Genomic DNA, 17,377 nt, shown 5'->3' with positions numbered 1-17,377 from the left:
TAATGGACATTGACGAGAACACTTAAAGTTAAGCACAAATAATAAAGTATATTCATTCTATTTGTTTTTTTAAACAAAATAATGAATGCATTCAACTATACAATTTTTTGTGTGATACAGTTGGCCCAGGCGTTGTTTTTACCGTTTGGAGCATTTGGGTCAAGAGCTATAAAATCACAGTAAAAGTAAAAAAAATTAACTTTAGTCAAGGAAAAAAAGAGCTTTTTATTATGTTATTAATTGTCAGAGTGAATTAATTCATACAAATTTATGAAAATCCAGAAACTATATTGGAATCGCAGGGCTCGTTTCCCCCATTCGGGGTGATTGGGCCAAGAGCAACAGAATCTCTGTAAAAAGTACAAATATTAAATTTAGTTAAAAGGCAAAAACCTTTTCAATCTATAAGAGTAAACAAATATAAATTTATGAAAATCCTGTAATATGTAAGAATCTAAGGGCTTGTTGACCCCATTTGGGGTAATTGGGCCAAAGATAACAATTTCTTTGTAATAAGCATAAAAATTAACTTTTGTTAAAAAACGGTTTTTTCATACTATAATAGTGAATAAATTCGTGTAAACTTATGAAAATTCTAAATCTATGTAAGAATCTTCCCAGTCGGCAAATTTAGTTGTAAATGCGCATTAGAAACTCGTTTAAATACGTATCGATGTGGTATGTATGTTAGCCATTTTATCGTGTCGAATACGCATTAGAAATACGCATTAGATGCGTATAAAGACAGGTATACAATACGACGCCTTCTGAGTATCAAACTCGCATTTGAAACTCTTGTAAACACGTATAAAACACGATAACCAGAGAATATTCAATACGATATTTTCCTGGTATTACATGCGCATTTAAAACTTTCCAGAATACGCATTATTTACGAATATTTGTTAGCCATTTTATCGTGTCAAACGCGCATTAAAAATAGACATCAGATGCGTATACAGACAGTATACAATACGACATCAGATGCGTAGATAGGTATACAATACGACGCCTACTGAGTATCAAACTCGCATTTAAACACGTATAAAACACGATAACCAGAGAATATTCAATACAATTTTGTTAACTAATATGAATTCATAACATAATGATAATGACTAGCAGTAAGCAACCCATAATACGGGTTATGAGTTATTAAATCATTAATAACAATAAAAACACATTAATAACTTGATATATTATCTAAAAAATTAAATACAAATTTATCTATAAATATTTTAACTTTGACTCCCTTTCAGTAACGTCATTGCTTATAGTTAACGACGAAGACCGCATTAACATCAGTTGAGTTCTTTTTAAAATCTGTCACAACACAGATACCAGAAACGGAAAGCCTGAAAATACCTAAAAAATAAAATTAAAAAAAAAATTACAATTTTTAATTACAAAAGTACTATTTGCATTGTATTGTTAGTAGAATTAGGATAATAATAACAGAAAATATATATTCCGTGACTTCAGAATAATTAAAAAAGATTATAAAAAGGCTAGACAACACAATGTAGTAACACTGGCAAATAACACCACAACTTAATAGAATATTTTATTAACTTAAATACTTGGACTGAAAAGATTTTATTTATTACAATATTTGAACAATCGAGGGACAATTATAGTTAAACAATTTAAACAATTATACCATAAAATAGCAAGCAAATCGTAAAATATTTCTTAGAAATGATCTATTTTTTTCATTTGACTACTATTTTCAAGTTGCCTATAAGCATTTACATTAATAACTTTGTTGAGCCTAATACTATCTATTTCAATTTAACTATTATCATTAAACATATTACCAGTAATCTTACTATTGTTGCAACTGAATAAATGAACGTAAAAGAATCTTACAAATTGTGATCTTTTCTAATCAAAGACTTTATTTAAACTTAAGATTTATTGAAATCCATATCTTTTTATATGTTTACATACATTAGTCGTTTATCAAAAATATTAAACAACATTTATTTACATCAATTATTTATAATTAAAAAAGAATCTTGACTACAATGCACAAAATTATTTTTACCTTAATGCATAAAAATAATAAATGCACAATCTTGTATAAAAAAATGAAGCAATGCCAATCAGTATATTTTACTCTAAATTAATTATTTAAATATATATATATATATATATATATATATATATATATATATATATATATATATATATATATATATATATATATATATATATATATAGGGGAACATGGGGTAAAATGACGAATGGGGCAAGATGACAACCTACAGTTATCTCTTAAGCAAAACTAAATATAACAGTTGACTTTAGCTGAAAGGGAAGTAGATTAATTTTACTAGATTTATCAATGGTTTCTTTTTAAATATTATTTTTGTGACGAAAGCTAAGTATTAAAAAAGTTTTTCTGACATTGAGAAAAAAACTTATTATCCTCGTTTGACTTGATTTATTACATCGCTACATCACCAGCTAAAGGTAAATTTTATTTTTTGGACAGACTAAGATACAGGCGTTTTTCGAAACAGTCGTCATCTTGCCCCATGTTCCCCTATATATCTATTCACATACCTTTAAAAAGTGGTATTACACTTTACACAATGAAATATGGAAATACATGATCATTTTTTTCAACTACTTTCAAAGAAATTTATTTATTTTTTCTAGTCTGTTATTTTTTCTAAGAAAGAATATTTATAAAGATACAGAGAAATATAAAATATACTGAAATATAGGCAGATTTATGTTTATAAACTTTTGTGTCAACAAATTACAGTCAGTTTTCCATGTTAAATACATAAAATATATATCAAATATAACATATATAAAATATCAAATAAATCCAATATAAAATAAAACAAAATAGTAAACTTACTCAAATCAGTATCAGTAATACCGTGTGAAGTAACTAAAAAACACTTCAGTTCTTTTCAATTGCTTTAAAAAATAACTTTCAGCTCTTTCCAATTGCACTAAAAAGAAAAAAAAAACTTACTTAGATAAGTTGGCAAGTTCTTAAGAATCTGAAAACAAATAAGTAAAAAAACAAAAAACAAACAAACATTTATTTGTTAAAACTACTATATTTAAACAAATTAAATTTAACAAAGTGTAACGCCAATTCTCCTTAAAGGCTAAAAAAAAACTTTCAGCTCAAATTTGCTTGCATACCTTGCTTGTAAAACCATGTGAATAAGAAACACATTTAGAAAAGCCTAGAAACTACTTAAAGATGACATATGCAAAATTGAAGTTTGAACGTTGACTGGACTAATTATTAGCAGATGTTTTTAAAAAATTCATAAAAATTTACATATATTCGTTCTTTTATATTGCATAAATACATCATATGATAAATCTGAAATAAAAAAATGTAATGGATAAGTAAATACAAAGAAAAACATCATATATGAATCACAAATCAATATAACAGATAGAGATAAGATGTCATGATAAGAGAGTAGTAGTTGTTAAGTATTGTTATTTCATGTTAGCTTTTAGAAAACAATTCATGTTGGTACGTCATGGTTCTAAAAATTCAAATTAAGATATAAACAAAATGTATATGTGGCAAAATGACTTTTCTTGAGTGGCTTTTAGTGAATGATTAAAAGCAGTGACTTTCAATAATAAAACCACTTATAATTTTTAACAATAGACACCAACATAAAGGTAAGCCAAATGTAACAACATTAGTAACATAAATAACAACTTTATGCAAAATCTTGCTCAACACGTTTGCCAAGTCACACACTTTGAAAACATGATCCATAAATATTATAAGAAGTGTTTATATATGTTATATAAATTTAAATAAATATATTGTGTTTTATAGTTAGTATATATGTTTATATTATGTTGTTTCTATGTCATGGAAACAACATAATATAAACATATATACTAACTATAAAACACAATATATTTATTTAAATTTGTATAACATATATAAACACTTCTTATAATATTTATATACACAATAGATACATTTTATACTATTTTAAAAATTCATTTATAAAACAATTATATAACACATATTACCACATACATATATTTATCAAAAACTTTTTAATTTTGAACATAATATAAACACATATGCAAACTATAAACATATATAACTTGAATTGTGTGAACAAAAAATTTAAAAATAACATGAAAATATCTAAAAAGGTTCATATATATTTATATATAAAGACATATATCTCGTAATAAAATATCAAATTATAATCATATCTAACTTAAATCAAATACTTATTGAATAAAGAACAAAAAACAGATAAAAGAACTGCAATCCTAATAACAAAATTTAACGTTTAGCAACAATTAAAGTGTCAGTGTTGGCTCAAAATTTTAACTTATTTTTTTAAATTTTCTAAAACAGAACAAAAAAGGTAATAGCATAACAGAAATGTCAATAAAATAGCATGCGTTTTATAAGCAAAGATTTTCGTTTTTCCCCTTATTTGTTAATATTTGATCAAAATCGGATTCGATATCATATCCGATTTTGATCAAATATTATAAATACGTATTTTTGATAAATAAGTGGTATTGAACTCGAGTTCGAAACTTAAAACTAAATGCGCTTTTTTCTGGTATCAATGGCGGTATGTTATACGTGATCAATACTCAGAGTATTTACAATACTAGATATGCCGACTGGGTTTAGGCTCGTTTCCCCATTTGCGGATATTGGGTCAAACAAAATACAATTTCCGCAAAAGCCGTAAAATCCAAGAGTTTTTTAAAATTATTAGAGTGAACATACTCATCTACACTTTTGAAAAAGAAAAAAATATGTAAGTGGGTCATAAGCAATAAAACCTCTGTGAAACCATAAAAAACAACTTCAGTTGAAAACAAGAGCTTTTTCAATCTTTAAAGCATTTTATAGTGTTTATATGTTCCTGAAAGTAAAATTTTAATAATAAATTTTATTATCATTAAAAAAATATAATAGATTTATCTTTGTTTACATTTAAATAGTAAGATCTAAAATAATAATCACAAGACTTTAAATTATTAAATATTAAAAAAAATTTCATTGATTGTACCTTTTAACTTTCTAAATTACTCTTCTTTTTGTTTCTTAATCAAGTCATTGCGTTGGCTTTTTTTTTTTAGCGTATTGTTCCTTTGTTCTGGTGGAGGCAAGTTACATGAGCGAATGATAGCAAATGATTTCTAAGTTCTCCATCAGCTCAATTGAATTTTAATCAATACGTTTATTTCCAGAAACTTTAGTTTTAAGAACAGCTTCAATAAATATTTTGCCCCCATTACATAACGATAAAAATCTAATTGAATTCTAATAACTTGCTTCTTTAAAGTATTATTATCAATTTTTGAAGACTTCTCTTCTGCTTCTTTTACTGTTAGTCAAGCTTTTGATTTCAATTGAATAAGCACATTTACTATATTTTCTTAATTCGAAGATGCTTTCTTTTCTGCATCTGCTTTGAGTTGCTGCTTTATTCTTAACATTGAAGTTTTCTTTGAAATTAACTCTACTTGTCGCTCTTTATACTTTAATTTCATTTTTTCAATAATATGAGAAGCTGTTTCAATTAACATGTAGCGCTCTTCTTCTGATTTTGCATCCAGGCATGCTAAGGTTTTGTTTCGGTACCATATAGTTTATGCTTAAATTGTTTGACTTTTAACATTTGGCTTAGTTCAAATAAGTAGATCCAGAATCGCGAAATCACTTTCTGAAGCTTTGTTAGTCGTTGGTACATTTTCAGCAGCCTTTTGAATTTGATCATTTGAGTTCAAATATTTACCGCCTGGGAGCTGATCAACTGCTTGTCACTCAAGTATTATTAGAAATGCATGGGAAATTATTTCTTATAACTGTTGCACCAATACATCAAATTCTAAATTGCCAGTATCCTCAAATAGTTTTTCATAAAGTTTATCTTTATGTATTTTAGTATCTCTTGGGTCAAATACAGGTGTTTCATTGAGCATTGGAGAAGTATCTTTGCAAAGATTTGACAATTTCATTTTTAAACAAAATAAAAACTTATTCAGGCTAAAAATGTTTTTCTTTTCTTCAATAAGTCTCCAAAGAGGACCAGTAATAAGCTTATCAAAAAAACCTAGTGCAGGATATTCAGCTAAAAATAATATATTTGATATATTTTCCTTAACTGCCTTCAGTAGATTATTAGGATTTGGCCGTTGACACAAAAATTCTTTAATAAATTTAGAATGATAATACAGTGCAGCCTCATTATAAAACATAATGCTAAATCTATTGCCTATAAAAGGAGCAAACATACACTTGTCTTCACCTTTTCCAATGAGAATTGAAACATCCTGCCGCACCAGCTTCATCACTACCTCGTTTGTGGAATGTTTTACATGCAGTGTATATCAATCTTGCAGCGCCGGATTCAAAAGTTTTAAATGCAAAAGTATTTTCGTGAGCATCAACTCAGAGCAATTTTTTCAAATGAATCTAGTACTTTATCTGTCTCAGTTGCAAAGTTTGTTAAAGAAATAACTTGCAAAAAAAAGTTTGACATATTCTTAAATTCATTTTTCAGTTCAATTTTTAAAATATCCCAATGTTCTATAACTTTTGGTAACAATAGCTCCCTCTTTTCTTTGAATTTACTGTTAAACAGTGGATTGACAGAACCCCAGATTCTGGGGTTCTGTGCCAGAGTATTCTAGACCAGAACACTCTTTTTATTTTCGAAAACAAAGTAAGGTCATTTTTAGTAATTTGGAAATTGGAAAAAAAGTGTTGTCTAGAAACTGTGCACACATTGGCTAAGCTTTTGTCTTCTAAATTTTGATACCAGTAATACAGATTGCTATTCTGCCTTTCAAACAGCAAGGTATAAAAAAACTACTTATATATCAAAGTCACATTAATTAGCGCTTTCTAAATACCCATGTTGATAACTAACTATATAGATTAAACGGAATACCAAAATGGAGCCTAGGAAAAAATCGAAAAAATGATGGAAAGTGTATTTTTTAAATTGATAAGTCCAGATATTAAAAGCAAATGGTAGTAAAAACTAATATCAATTACTATTATTTGATAATTTTAATATTCTTTTTTGAGGTGCTAGAATGCCAAAAAAGCAATTTAAATCAGCATATTTACTTGTCAAAAAGTGTAAATTAACGTAACCATAAAGAAAACGACTTAAAATATTTTCTGGCTTTTTTTTTAAAGAAACTTAAAGAATAACCTTCATAGAACAACATTTTTATTTAACATTTCCCAAAGGTATACAACGGGCAATTTGACTAGATAGCTTTAAAATATTTCCCGAAAAAGTTGTCGAAAAAATCGCCTTTATTTATATGATGAACTTGCGACACGGAAAAAGCCACGGGACTGAAATCCCTACTTAAACACGAAAAATACGAAACATAAAATAAATTTTTTCGATATGGTGTAAAAAATGGTTCGACTTAACAAAGTATTAGTTATCCGAGGTTTTAAAGGACCAGAAAGTAAAGAGTTCGAGATAACAAAAGTTTAAGTAACCCGGTTTTAAACTTGAAAATGAAAAATACCTAGTTTCTATTCTGTAAGCTTATACTTATTTATTTGAACTTTAATATATATCAGTGCCTTATTAACAAAAACTAGTGTCCCTATGCATTAATACTTTTAAGGGGCTCATTTTTGCATAAATATGTTATTTATGATTTCTTTAAACATACTACTTTTTTTTACTAGTATTATTGATTAATTCACAAAAAAATATTATACTTAAATATTATTTAAATTAAAAAATAAGTTTTTAAAATTTTTGGGGGCCCCTAATTATTGGGTGACCCTAGACCATGGCCTAATTGAGCCTTTTGGGTAATCCAGCACTTATATATATATGTAAGTAAAGTGAAACGAAATAATAATTTTTAATTGTTCTCAAATTTCAAAAGTTATACATCAACATGCTTTAAATTGAGGATCATAGAATATATAATAAATTATTTCTAAATCTTGCCCGAGAAAAATCTTTTAATAAAATATTTCATCCTTATATTTTCATCAAACAACAATTTCCAATAATGACGAAGCATTGCATAGGGAATGTAGGAAGTCTTAGTTCTATCTCAAACACTTTTTATTTCCATGTTAAAACTAATGCTTCTTGCATGTCTTTACTAAAAATCTTAGTTTTTAAAGTAGTTCTTCAATGCATTTGAGGTATTATAAAAATTTCCAAAAAATGTTTGACACTTAAAAAACATGATGTTTTTACGGAGAAGACAAAAAATATTAACATCAACTTTATACAAAATACGACCGCGGTTCCTATATTAACGTCAACTTTATACAAAATATTGGCTCCTAATGAAATAATGACTCATTTCTCCCTTAGCAGTGCAACTGAATTAAAACATTAGATGTGCAATAAGTAAGTGGTTTATACATCAACTAATTTTTATTATTGAACTTTCAACCACTATCTGAATTCTCGAAATAGCCTGTATGCTCATTAAAGAAGTTTCAGAGAATACTTAAACTTTACTTTTGCACAGAAAATAGTGGACACCGCTAGCGCAGACACCCGCACCAAGATTTGTGCACAAGAGTTGCACAAAAATTTGATAGTTTTACTATTAATTTGCATGTAATTAATTTGTAAAAGTTTGGTGTCTATTTCTTTTCCCGTTTTAGCTGCAGGACCAATGATTCACTTCTACCTTTGAATTATTCCTACCCGTCATCCCCTGTAGCAAAACTTATTATTCATGTTTAAATATTAAAACAACAAAGTTCTTCAAGGATCATTTTTCAAAATTTACTTCCAAATACTTAACAAGGTGCTTTATTCGCAATTTTAAATTACCTAAGTCAACACTAAAAAAAACAGATTAGTCATTTTTATATAGAGGACCTCGTCTATGGAACAGAATTCTTGACGACAAAACGAAAAGTATAGCCTCAATAAGATCTTTTAAAAACATAGTTAAACAGCGTTTGCTCGACTTAACAAAGACAAACATATTTTTGTATATTTAATTTTAAAAAATGTTCGAGTTAGTCGAACATTTACTTACTTTAGAAACTTTTGTCTTTTTTTTTTTTACTTTACTTATTTGTTGTTTTTTTTACTATGTTTTTGAAATTTTATTTTATTTAAATTACCTTATTTTTTTTTAACTTGCTTTATATGAAGGGTGGCCAAAACTTTTCTGATAAGAGCCAAAGTTAGCTTTTCTAACTGTTAAATGGGGCCGGAGATTTTAATAATATAGTTTTTTAAAAATATTTTATTTGAAATATTGATTTGCAAAGGAATAAAACTCAAATACACATATTTACTAACTAACAACATATGCTGGTCACAAGGCTATTTGGCATAATACAAATTATAGTTTATTGGTAATCACGAACCTGCCTTTTTTTCACAATATTTTTAATGTCAATAGGCAACTGACTGGTTGCGATTCTTAATGTATTCTGCAAGTTAGGATCTGTCAGTACAGATCTTGTTTTGGATTTTGCAAATTTCATACGAGAAAACACTTTCACACAAATATATGCTACCAAATAAGATACCCATCATTTTTGCATTGTTGACGAAGTTGGTGTACTTATTTTGGTCAAGATTTTTGTAAAATAACAATAAATTTTGTTTATTATATGCTTCTCTCAAGGCATCGCTGCATTGAAGATCAATTAACTCCATTTGGAATTTAACTGGTACAGTTTCAATATCAGCAGAGAATGGCACTGTAAACAATTGGATTTTGTCTGCATGATTCTTAACATCTGCAAACCTTTTTGAAAATCTTGTTTTCAATTCAGCAATACAGATAACAAATTTTGCTGTGTTTCCATGATTCAGCTCACCCAAAGTTGGAAAATGGCTGAAATTTCCAGTGCGTAACTGCTGCTCCCACAAAGTTAATTTCAACTGAAAAGCTAGAATGTTGTACATTTTTCCAATTAATTGATCTTTTCCTTGGAGTTCTTTGTTAAGTATATTGTAATGTTGGGTCAAGTCTACTAGAAATGCAAATTTTTCAATAAACTCTTTTTCTTCTAGCTCTGGTGGATAATCTTTGTTGATAATTTTGAAAAAATCCAACATATTTTGTCTCAAGTCATAGGTTCTTTTCAGTATGTTACCTCTACATCCTACCTAGAAAGCTATTTCACCTCAGTATAATAAGGCAGATCACCATATTCAGAGTCATTTTCAGCAAGAAAAGCCTCAAACTGCCTACTTCGTAATGCACTGGACTTAATGCTGTTTATTGCTATAACTACTGCAGACATTACATTTTCCACATCCATATTCTTTGCTGTTAAATTTTGCTGATGAATAATACAATGCAGCTCAATTAATGACAATTTGTTTTCTGCCATTTTATTTTCCAGTCTGGAAACATCACCCATTTTTTTTCCAATCATTGAGCTGCCGCCATCTAATGTAAATAAAATTAATCTATTGTAAGTCAAGTTGAACTTTTTAAAAACTTTCTTCATGGCAAGAAAAATGTCTTCTCCTGTTGTTCTGCCTTGCATAGGATAGATGTCAAGTAGCTCTTTAGTAACAAGAAAATCATTATCAATACCACGAATAAAAATAACTAATTGAGCAGTTTGTGATATATCCGTTGATTCATCAATAGTTATTGAATATTACTGAAATGCTTTTATTTTTTCAGTCAATGACAAACTCAGATCATTAGCAACACCCCATGTTCTTTGTGTAATTGTTTGTCTTGAGAGGGAGATATTATTTAAAATTTTCAATTTTTCAGGACAAATGTTTTTGAACACAATTTCAAGAGATTCCGTAGTAATTTCCCCATCATTAAATGGTTTACAATTTTTAGCTAAAAGAAGACTCATCTCATAACTTGCAATAGCAGCATTTTCTGTTTCAGTGTTGCCCCTTTTTAACAAATCTTGTTGTTCAAATAACTTATTTTTCAATTTAATTGATTTTTCTTTCCGCACTTCGTTGACAAACTGATTATAAGTTTTTGAATGTTTTGTATCATAGTGCCTCCTTAAATTATATTCCTTGCACACTGAAACCGATTCATTACATATTAAACATACTAGCACTGAATTACATTCAACAAAAAAGTATTTAGTTTGCCATTCATCATTAAATAAACGACATTCCTTGTCGATTTTTCGTTGTTTTGATTTTGAAGATGCCATTTACAACTAAAAAACGCAAATGGTAGTTTTTTTATTTGTTTTTTTTTTTTTTTTAATTTTTTAGTGTTGTATTTGCCGATTGAAAATAATTTACACTCGTAATTTATAAAAACAAATATTTACACGACTGGGGCTTGAAGAAGACAAAATTCATCTTATCATTAAGCCCCCCCCCCCCCAAAAAAAAATGCATATTCATCAAATAAAATGTTTTAACAAAATGCAAAAAATAAAATATATAACGTTTAAAATATTTAGTAATTCAAAGAGTATTTATATTTAAGAACTGATTAGTAAAATAAGATGATATATAAGTATTAATATTACAAGAAGAATTTACAATAACTTTTTTTAATAAAAATTGAAATTATAAAATTTTACAATATTTTTAGTAATTAGTATTTCAAATAATAAAACTTAAAAAAATCGTTTGTAAATTCAAAACTTATAAGATAAGAAATACATTTACAATAGCAGACTATTGTTTAGAATATTAAATATAATATTAAAGAGTAATTAGTAGGTTAATTTTTGTTTTTGTTTGCTAGTTTAAAAAGCTTTTTAGAAGAACTTTAATTCATTTTCATGTATCATCAGTAATTGCTTAAGTTTTGTTTTAAACTGGTTTAAAGAATAATTAGATTTCAGCTCATTATTTATTATTGTATTCCACAGCTTAGGACCTCGGTTAGCAATTGAGAATTTGGTTGCTGAATAATGTGTTTTGGATTGAATGTAATTGTTTTTTGAAAATCTGGTAGGGTATATGTGGTTTATTTTTTCAAAAAGTGAATTAAATAACATTGGTGATGTTTTTTTATCAAGTTTAAACATGAAGATAAGAATATGGTAAAGGTTTAGTTTATATACGTTTAGAATATTAAGTTTATTAAATAATGTTTGAGTGTGAGAGAAACGGTCTACGTTTGTAATTATCCTTATAGCCTGTTTTTGTTTACTAAACAGTTTTTTTACTTTTGTTGCGTTTGGGCTGCACCAAGCAACGTTTGCATAATTTAAGTAGCAATGAATTAAAGAAAAATATAAGTTTTTTAAACAAGATAGATTTAAAAACTGCTTGGCTTTATACAAAACACCTATATTTTTTGATATTTTATTTTCAATTAGACCTATGTGGTCCCTCCAGGTTAAATTTTCATCCATTGCTGGCATTTTTTATTGCTATATTTTTAATTGCTGGCAGGATTTTTTTAATATATTGTTAATTATTTAAAGCGATAGTTTTTTTACAAAAAATATTTTAGAATTTATTAATTTATAAATTTAAATATTATATGATTTATTAATATTATATATGTATATAGTTTTTTTTATTATCTTTACAATTAACTGACGGACCGGATAAAAGATTGCTGAGGGCCATAGTTGGCCCACGGGCCTTATTGTGGCCACCCCTGTTTCATATAATGAGTATTTGAATAAAATGAGATATTTAAAAAAAATGTAATAACTTATTTTATAATACTTATTTTATCTACCGTAAAACATAATTACGGACGTTTTGAAGTACTTTTTTTTTTACTTAAATGAAATTGTTTTAAATTAAGTTATGATAAAAAATATTCTATAGGTATTCAATAAATTTGAGTTTCATAGTAGGATGATAAACAATCACTAAAAGAACGCAAGACCAAATAGCACACTGTTCGCATGTATGCCATTGAGCATATGTACTAATAACCCAATCAACACCACAAGAATAAAATAAACAAATGGGCTCTTATATTCAATAAATGTTTTCAATGGAGCAATGAGTCTAGAGTCATTTTTTTTTTTTTTTTTTTTTATTAATCAAATAATAAATACCTATATCCGGAATTATTATTTTGCTTGTTTTTGTTATATTTTGAATTTATTTCAAGAAATATTAACAATACTTCAATTGTTTTGCATAATTTTAACCAGCAAAAAGTTTGGCACAAAATATTGTTTATACAATTTTTATTTTTATTTGCAAAACAAAGTTTTTTTTTCATTTTTTTGTTTATTTAATTTTCTTAGATTTCAAGTTGGAAACAAACACGGTTGTAAATATATTTTCGAATTAATTTTTTTATTGTTTGATATTTCGTGTGTGAAGTTTATTTATTAAAAAAAAATTTTAGTATATAGAATGTGAAAACGGAATTAACGCAAAATTTTTAATTTTGCGCGTTTTTCAGATTTCCTCATATAAAAAATACGAAGCTTTTTATAAAACCATCCAGAACTAGGTGATATCTATAATTAGGTGGTTTTAGGGTATATATTTTACTTTAAAAGTTTTAATTAGTATTTATCAACTTGTTATATATAATGATTATTTATATAATGAACACGTTGTATAAACTTGTAAAACTAATTTTTTTAAATTCTTACTTTATTTATTCAACTTATCAAATTTTATTTTAATATTGTTATTATAACTTGCTTTATTTAATCAGTATACAAATTACTCGTTAAATAGAGCAAGTTATAATAACAATATATAAATACAAGTATATATTAAATATTATGGAAATTTTATACAAAAATACATTACACCTATTATAGGGGCTTGACAACAATACTTATGTCTTCTACTTGCTCCTATCATTCTTTATATTTTGACTTATTTTATTGAATTAGTAAACAAGAACATTGTAAAATGCTTATAAATGACGAAATAAATAAAATTTAAAAAAAATTTGTTATAATTTTATTATTAAAATTGCTTATAATTTTATTTTTGTGACAGCCTAAATACAAGTTCTCATGCAGCTGTTACAGTTTGAGGATCGATATCTTTGTTAATACCTAAAATATTTAGGGCATTAGCTGAAACATCCCTCTTCAAATCGACCAAAAACAAAGTGAATTTGTTAACTTTTCTTTAAAGCTTTCTAATTTGGAAAATAAATATGTTAACGAACAGATAACCCATACTTTTTTATGATAACATTTTATGTTTATGTAAAATATTGTGATAATTATGATAGCATGCACAAAAGTTTGATAACATTATTAATGTACGTCATCATGGCCTTGTTTTTTACCAATGACATAATATTAAATATAACAAAACATATACAAGGGGGAGCGGAGTCCAATTAAGGGGCAGTCCTAAATCGTACGTACTTAATGGATGGCCCCTTAAGTATATCCGGGATAAGTACTGGACAATCTTGGGATTTCGGGATTATAAAAAAAACCGGGATCGCAATACTAGTTTTGAATATTAAATAAATATCTTACTCAATTTTTATATTAAAAGTTGCTTGAAATAAATAACATTTGTTAAAAAAAAAGGGGATCACATCCAACAACCCTCCCCTCCCACGGTATTGTCATAACAAGTTTATACGAGAAAAAAGAGAGAAATAAATAAATTAAAAATAAAGAGAAAAAGAAGTGAAGAAGAATAAAGTTTGAAAAATAATGGAATAATCAAAAATAAAAAAGTTATTAAAATAATATATACCAACTGCAATCGACATTTAAATCGAAATGAAAAAAAGAAAAAAGAAAAAAAAAAGAATAATGAAATTATAAGCAGAGAAGAAAATCAACAAAAAAGAAAAAATACAAAAACGGAAAATGAAACATTTGAACGAATATAAAAATTGTAATGAAAATGGAAATTAAAAAATAAGTTAATGTAATATAAAGAATGAAAAAGAAAGGAAAAAGAAAAAGATATTTTGAACGTTTTCGTTTTAAAAATACGACTTGAAAAAGTTTGGCAAACCAAGATTTTTTTTTCAATTTTTACCTAACATTTCTTGCTATTATTGATTTAATATTATGATTTATGTTTAGTTTGTTTTATCTAGTTATGTTGTTATTGGTAAATGATTTTTTTTATTCAATTTTTTAGCGTATATATTTTTACTTATTATTTTTTGTTAGTCATCATTTTTTAATTATTATTTATTTTTTAATAGTTATATGTTTATTTCGCATATAGTTATACATTATTCATTTAGCCATTTACTGTTTTATTCTATCATGTTAGTTTTATCAAGTTTTTTTTATACTAAAATTTTTAATTTGGTTATAATATTTGTTATAAATATTATGCTTATTATATCATAATAACTATGATTTTAATTATTTTTTCATTATTATTTTATTTTATGATATTATTATCATCAATATTATTAATATTGTTGTTATAATTATTTGGTGTCACTCCTTTGATAAGGCTTCTGCATAAGTGACGCCTTCCTTGTCAAATGATTATTTGTTTATTCTTAACAATTATGTTTTATTATGATTGTAATTTTAGTATTACTATTATTGTTGTTATCGTATAATTGTACATTTGGATGAGGAAAATAAATATCTTGTTGTTGTTGTTGTTGTTGTTGAATGTCATCAAGATAAATGAAATTAACGCTAATAATTTTTTTCAATCGGATTTTCAACCGGATTACTTTAGTTTAGAGGCATTAAATAATCATATACCAGAATTTTTTAATATTGAAAATTAAAGCCAGTATATATATTATATGACTTTATTTGTTGTAACAATAACTAAAAATGTTTTACAAGAACTAGTTATATATATATACATATATATATATATATATATATATATATATATATATATATATATATATATATATATATAAATTTTATATTTTATATATATATATATATATAAAATATATATATTTTAAGAATATAGAAAGTATAACTTTGTGCAGTGGAGTTGTTTCAACAATGCAATATTATCCCACAAGTTTTCGAAATAAAAGAATAGTAACACCCCAGTAGGCACGCAACGTTTTATTCACGTTTCAATCACGCGTATTATAGGTGACTTCGTCCAGGTTACTATTTTACATGAAAGTTACGTGAATGTTACGTGCCAAAATATCGCGTCTTTCGGAACTTTTTTTATTCTCAATAATAACCTGGCATAAGAAATGTGAATTAATATTTTTTATTATATTAATTATTTTTTTATAGTATAGTTTTTGTATTCAATATAGTAGTTATTATTATTTACTGCTATGATAATATAATTAATTTTTATTGTAGTATTATCATAATTAAAAAAAAAAAAAATTGGTCTATATAATGTCTTATAACGCAATGCATTTAAAACAGAACTAAAAAGTACAATATATTTCAAGTTGTAATATCAAATAAGTTAAATAAATTAGTACCAAGCGTCCCTATTTGCCACAAAAATAAGACTAAACTCAAATACAAGGTATGCTTTTTTTCTACTTTATGATATAATATTTTAGACTGGCGAATTTGTCCATTTTGCTTACTTAATTTAGTACAAATTAAGTTATGACAAATTTAATATCAAATTAAAATATAATTTGTCCATGTAGCTTATTTAATTATTAAATAAGCTACATGGACAAATTATAAGTTCTAGCAGAACTTATTCTTGATTATTGAGCAATAATAATGTCCCTTGAACTTCTGCATACATTATTGCTCAAGAGTCGTTTAGATAAAAACCAAAAATAAATTTTCTTTCTTTATTTGGTTTTTATCAACAAGGTTAAAGAATTTATCCATAATAATATCAATAAATAAATGTGTTATGCTATTTATTATTGAAATATGTATATATTATTGTTAAATACTTTATTTCTTTGTAATATATGACATCTTGATCTGGTGCTTTACTTGTTTAAAAAGGTTAATACTTATTTATTTAATTTGTGTATATTATTTAAATATTATATGATTAATATATATATTTGAATTATATAAAATTATTATTATATATATATTATATGACTTTTATTACTATTGTTATTATTATAAAACAGGTTATTTACGCGGATTTGTTCGATGTTTTCCCCACAAAAAGATGATTATGATGCTATTGTATTTGAAACGGCATTATACTTATCTTTCAATGTTGACGACCTTCCAATATGTAAAGCAAGTTTCTCTCAAGTATAGCATTCCTTTTTTAAAAATTGTTTCATGATTTAGATCAAAGAAATAGTAGCACCAGAAAATCTTGTTGCCAAAACAGTTGATGACTCACCATGTAAGATTTGTGTTATAAATTTGTGATTTAAGATGATTATTTAATAATCATATTATTATTTAAGTTTTTATATGTATCTTTTTAGCTAAATTTGGGGTCGCGAGCTATTATTGGAGAAAATATTGACTTATTCATTAGATAAAGTTTGGTGCGTGCTCTTACCTAGTTTCCTTCTTCACGTTTCAATCATGTACATTTTAGGTGACCTTGTCCAG

At 26.1% G+C, this 17,377-nt stretch overlaps 2 protein-coding genes and 1 long non-coding RNA gene across 4 annotated transcripts; all 3 read right to left on the bottom strand.

The window, feature by feature from the left end:
- Positions 1-1,179: 1,179 nt before the first annotated feature.
- Positions 1,180-3,841, bottom strand: LOC136083895 (uncharacterized). Of its 2 annotated transcripts, XR_010640181.1 has the most exons (4): positions 3,169-3,841; positions 2,873-2,969; positions 2,048-2,120; positions 1,180-1,365 (listed from the first exon to the last, which is right to left on the bottom strand). It is a non-coding gene; the product is annotated as an uncharacterized LOC136083895 (long non-coding RNA). The 2 variants fall into 2 exon arrangements; XR_010640180.1 differs by lacking the exon at positions 2,048-2,120.
- Positions 3,842-9,443: 5,602 nt separating this feature from the next.
- LOC136083349 (general transcription factor II-I repeat domain-containing protein 2-like) lies at positions 9,444-10,070 on the bottom strand. The gene has a single exon (XM_065802745.1). The coding sequence runs from the start codon at positions 10,068-10,070 to the stop codon at positions 9,444-9,446; it is 627 nt and encodes a 208-aa protein (XP_065658817.1).
- Positions 10,071-10,129: 59 nt separating this feature from the next.
- On the bottom strand, positions 10,130-11,155 carry LOC136083348 (general transcription factor II-I repeat domain-containing protein 2-like). The gene is made up of 2 exons (XM_065802744.1): positions 10,663-11,155; positions 10,130-10,572 (listed from the first exon to the last, which is right to left on the bottom strand). Exons 1-2 carry the CDS (start codon positions 11,153-11,155, stop codon positions 10,130-10,132), a joined length of 936 nt encoding a protein of 311 aa, XP_065658816.1.
- Between the last annotated feature and the right edge of the window lie 6,222 nt (positions 11,156-17,377).

This window comes from Hydra vulgaris, chromosome 08, assembly GCF_038396675.1.
Source record: "Hydra vulgaris chromosome 08, alternate assembly HydraT2T_AEP".
Taxonomy (NCBI): domain Eukaryota; kingdom Metazoa; phylum Cnidaria; class Hydrozoa; order Anthoathecata; family Hydridae; genus Hydra; species Hydra vulgaris.
The sequence above is the reverse complement of the archived record's forward strand: the minus strand, read 5'-3'. Positions and strand labels throughout refer to the sequence as shown.

Excerpts from the sequence above, each read along its gene's own strand:
- LOC136083349 (XM_065802745.1), bottom strand. The coding sequence starts at position 10,070 with ATGTTGGATTTTTTCAAAATTATCAACAAAGATTATCCACCAGAGCTA.
- LOC136083348 (XM_065802744.1), bottom strand. The coding sequence starts at position 11,155 with ATGGCATCTTCAAAATCAAAACAACGAAAAATCGACAAGGAATGTCGT. Across the intron at positions 10,573-10,662 it reads GGGTGTTGCTAATGATCTGA|TTATTTTTATTCGTGGTATT; the intron begins GTTTGTCATTGA and ends CTGCTCAATTAG.